The sequence below is a fragment of the Egretta garzetta genome, unplaced genomic scaffold, assembly GCF_000687185.1.
Source record: "Egretta garzetta isolate BGI_Z169 unplaced genomic scaffold, ASM68718v1 scaffold888, whole genome shotgun sequence".
NCBI lineage: Eukaryota > Metazoa > Chordata > Aves > Pelecaniformes > Ardeidae > Egretta > Egretta garzetta.
The window spans coordinates 50,299-52,043 of record NW_009260628.1 but is presented as its reverse complement, the minus strand read 5'-3'; the positions used below and the strand labels follow the sequence as shown (position 1 = coordinate 52,043).

The 1,745-nt window shown below is 62.5% G+C and overlaps 1 protein-coding gene across 1 annotated transcript in view; it reads left to right on the top strand.

The window, feature by feature from the left end:
- ZFYVE27 (zinc finger FYVE-type containing 27) overlaps positions 1 to 1,745 on the top strand; it is a 10,635-nt gene that overhangs the window by 3,666 nt on the left and 5,224 nt on the right. Inside the window, exons 2-6 of the mRNA XM_035900930.1 lie at positions 11 to 106; positions 177 to 363; positions 545 to 640; positions 830 to 942; positions 1,670 to 1,740. Of these exons, the coding sequence (XP_035756823.1) occupies positions 11 to 106; positions 177 to 363; positions 545 to 640; positions 830 to 942; positions 1,670 to 1,740 (563 nt within the window). The remainder of the gene's footprint in view (positions 1 to 10; positions 107 to 176; positions 364 to 544; positions 641 to 829; positions 943 to 1,669; positions 1,741 to 1,745) is intronic.

Sequence of the window (1,745 nt, the reverse complement as noted above, 5' to 3'; positions counted from 1 at the left end):
CGCCTCGCGTCCCTCACCCTCCCTCCTCTCCGCAGGTGGCAGCGGCCCGGGTGCTCCCTCCTCGCCTGCCTCGGCCTCAACTTCCTCCTGCTCACCCTCGGCCAAGGTGCGTGGCGGGGGACAGGGCCCGTGCCCTCCCCGGGCACCCCGGGCTGACTCTGTCCCCCCTCTTCCAGCCGCCTGGTACTCAGTGCTCGCCCTCTTGGTCATGGTGCCGGCCCTGCTGGGCTACCTGCAGGAGACGTGCCGGGCCCGGCCCTCGGAGCCAGAGCTGGTGCGCAGGAGGTACCACAGCGTCCGCCGGGAGGACCTGCGCAGGGTGCAGCTCTCCCGGCAGGAGGCCATCGCCCAGGTCAAGAGCTTGTGAGTCTCCGGAGCCCTCCCGGCTGTGGGGCCCCTGGGGCCTCTGCTGCTGGGATGGCTCCTCTGGGGCCGCGGAGGGCCTGGGCTCCTGCCAGCCTGGCCACCGTAAAGCGTATGAGTGTGGGGGAGCCAGGGTATGGATTTGTGGGGCCTTTTTGTGATTGTGAGGTCTCATTCGCAGCCTGATCCAGCTGGAGGGGCTCCTGAGCGGGATGTGCTGCAGCTGCGAGGCGGTGTACCGTGTACTGTACTGGGAGAACCCCACTGTCTCTTCCCAGTGAGTAGTACCGGGTCAGGCATCCTGCGGTGGGCTCAGAGGGAAGAGGGACCTGGCCAAGCCTGTGGACCTGCGTTTGATGTGTTTGGTCCTTGGAGAGGGCGGGTGGCGGACCAGATGAAGGAAGGGGACTTGTGTGTGGTGTGAGGTGCTCTGTTGTGACAGCAGTGTCTTGCTGCTCCTTCCCAGGTTTTATGGGGCACTGCTGGGCTCTGTCTGCATCCTTTACCTGCTGCCCCTCTGCTGGGTACTGGCCATTCTCAACAGCACCCTCTTCCTCGGCAACACCCAGTTCTACCAAGGTAAGAGACCTCCCTGGAAGTGGCCTGTGTGGGATGTTTTGGGGAAAGGCCTGCTGAAGCCAGGGATCCTGCCCTGACCTCTCCCAGCCACCTTCATGTGATCCCTGTGTTGGGCTCTGCCATGGGATCTGATCCTCCCCTGAGGGCAACAATGTCCTAAGAGTGGTGCTCAGGAGCCTAGGCTGGGTGGTGGGGTCCTGGGGCTCAGCTGTAAGAGGTGTCAGTCTCTCCTGATGTGTGTCCTGGCTTGGGTGTTGTTTCCTGCTCTCCTCTGCGCTGTGGCAAACTGGGGCCTGGCAACACAGCCTGTGCATGAGCATCGCCACCCCTCTCGGTCCCTGACCCTGCTCTGCAGGACCTGAAATACTTTCAGTGCCTGTGGCAATGTATGACGCAGGCTTGAAAGTGTGCTGTTGGAGGGGAGGAGAAGAGCTGGAGGCACTCTCTGTTCTGTGGCTCGTGTTGGAGGAGATCTGTGTGGCTGAGCTGTGACTAAGACCCTTGCTGTTCCCTATCCTGAGCTGGGGCAGGTGGGGGGGGGGTTCCTTGCTGCCCTAACTTTGATGTGTGAGCAGAAGGAGGGCTTAAGGTACCTGGTGGGTGAAGGCTGTGTGTGCCAATGTCCCACCCTGAGCCCTGGAGATGGGCTCTTGCAGCTGGCTCTTGTGTGTTGGGGCTGGGGGAAAGGAATTGCCACCCCGCTGCAGCCGCATTCCCCCCTTACCAGTGATAATGGAGCTCAAGGCCTCGATTGAGCAGTGTGTGGGCACCAAACCCCTCGGGAGCACTCCAGAGCCTGCTGA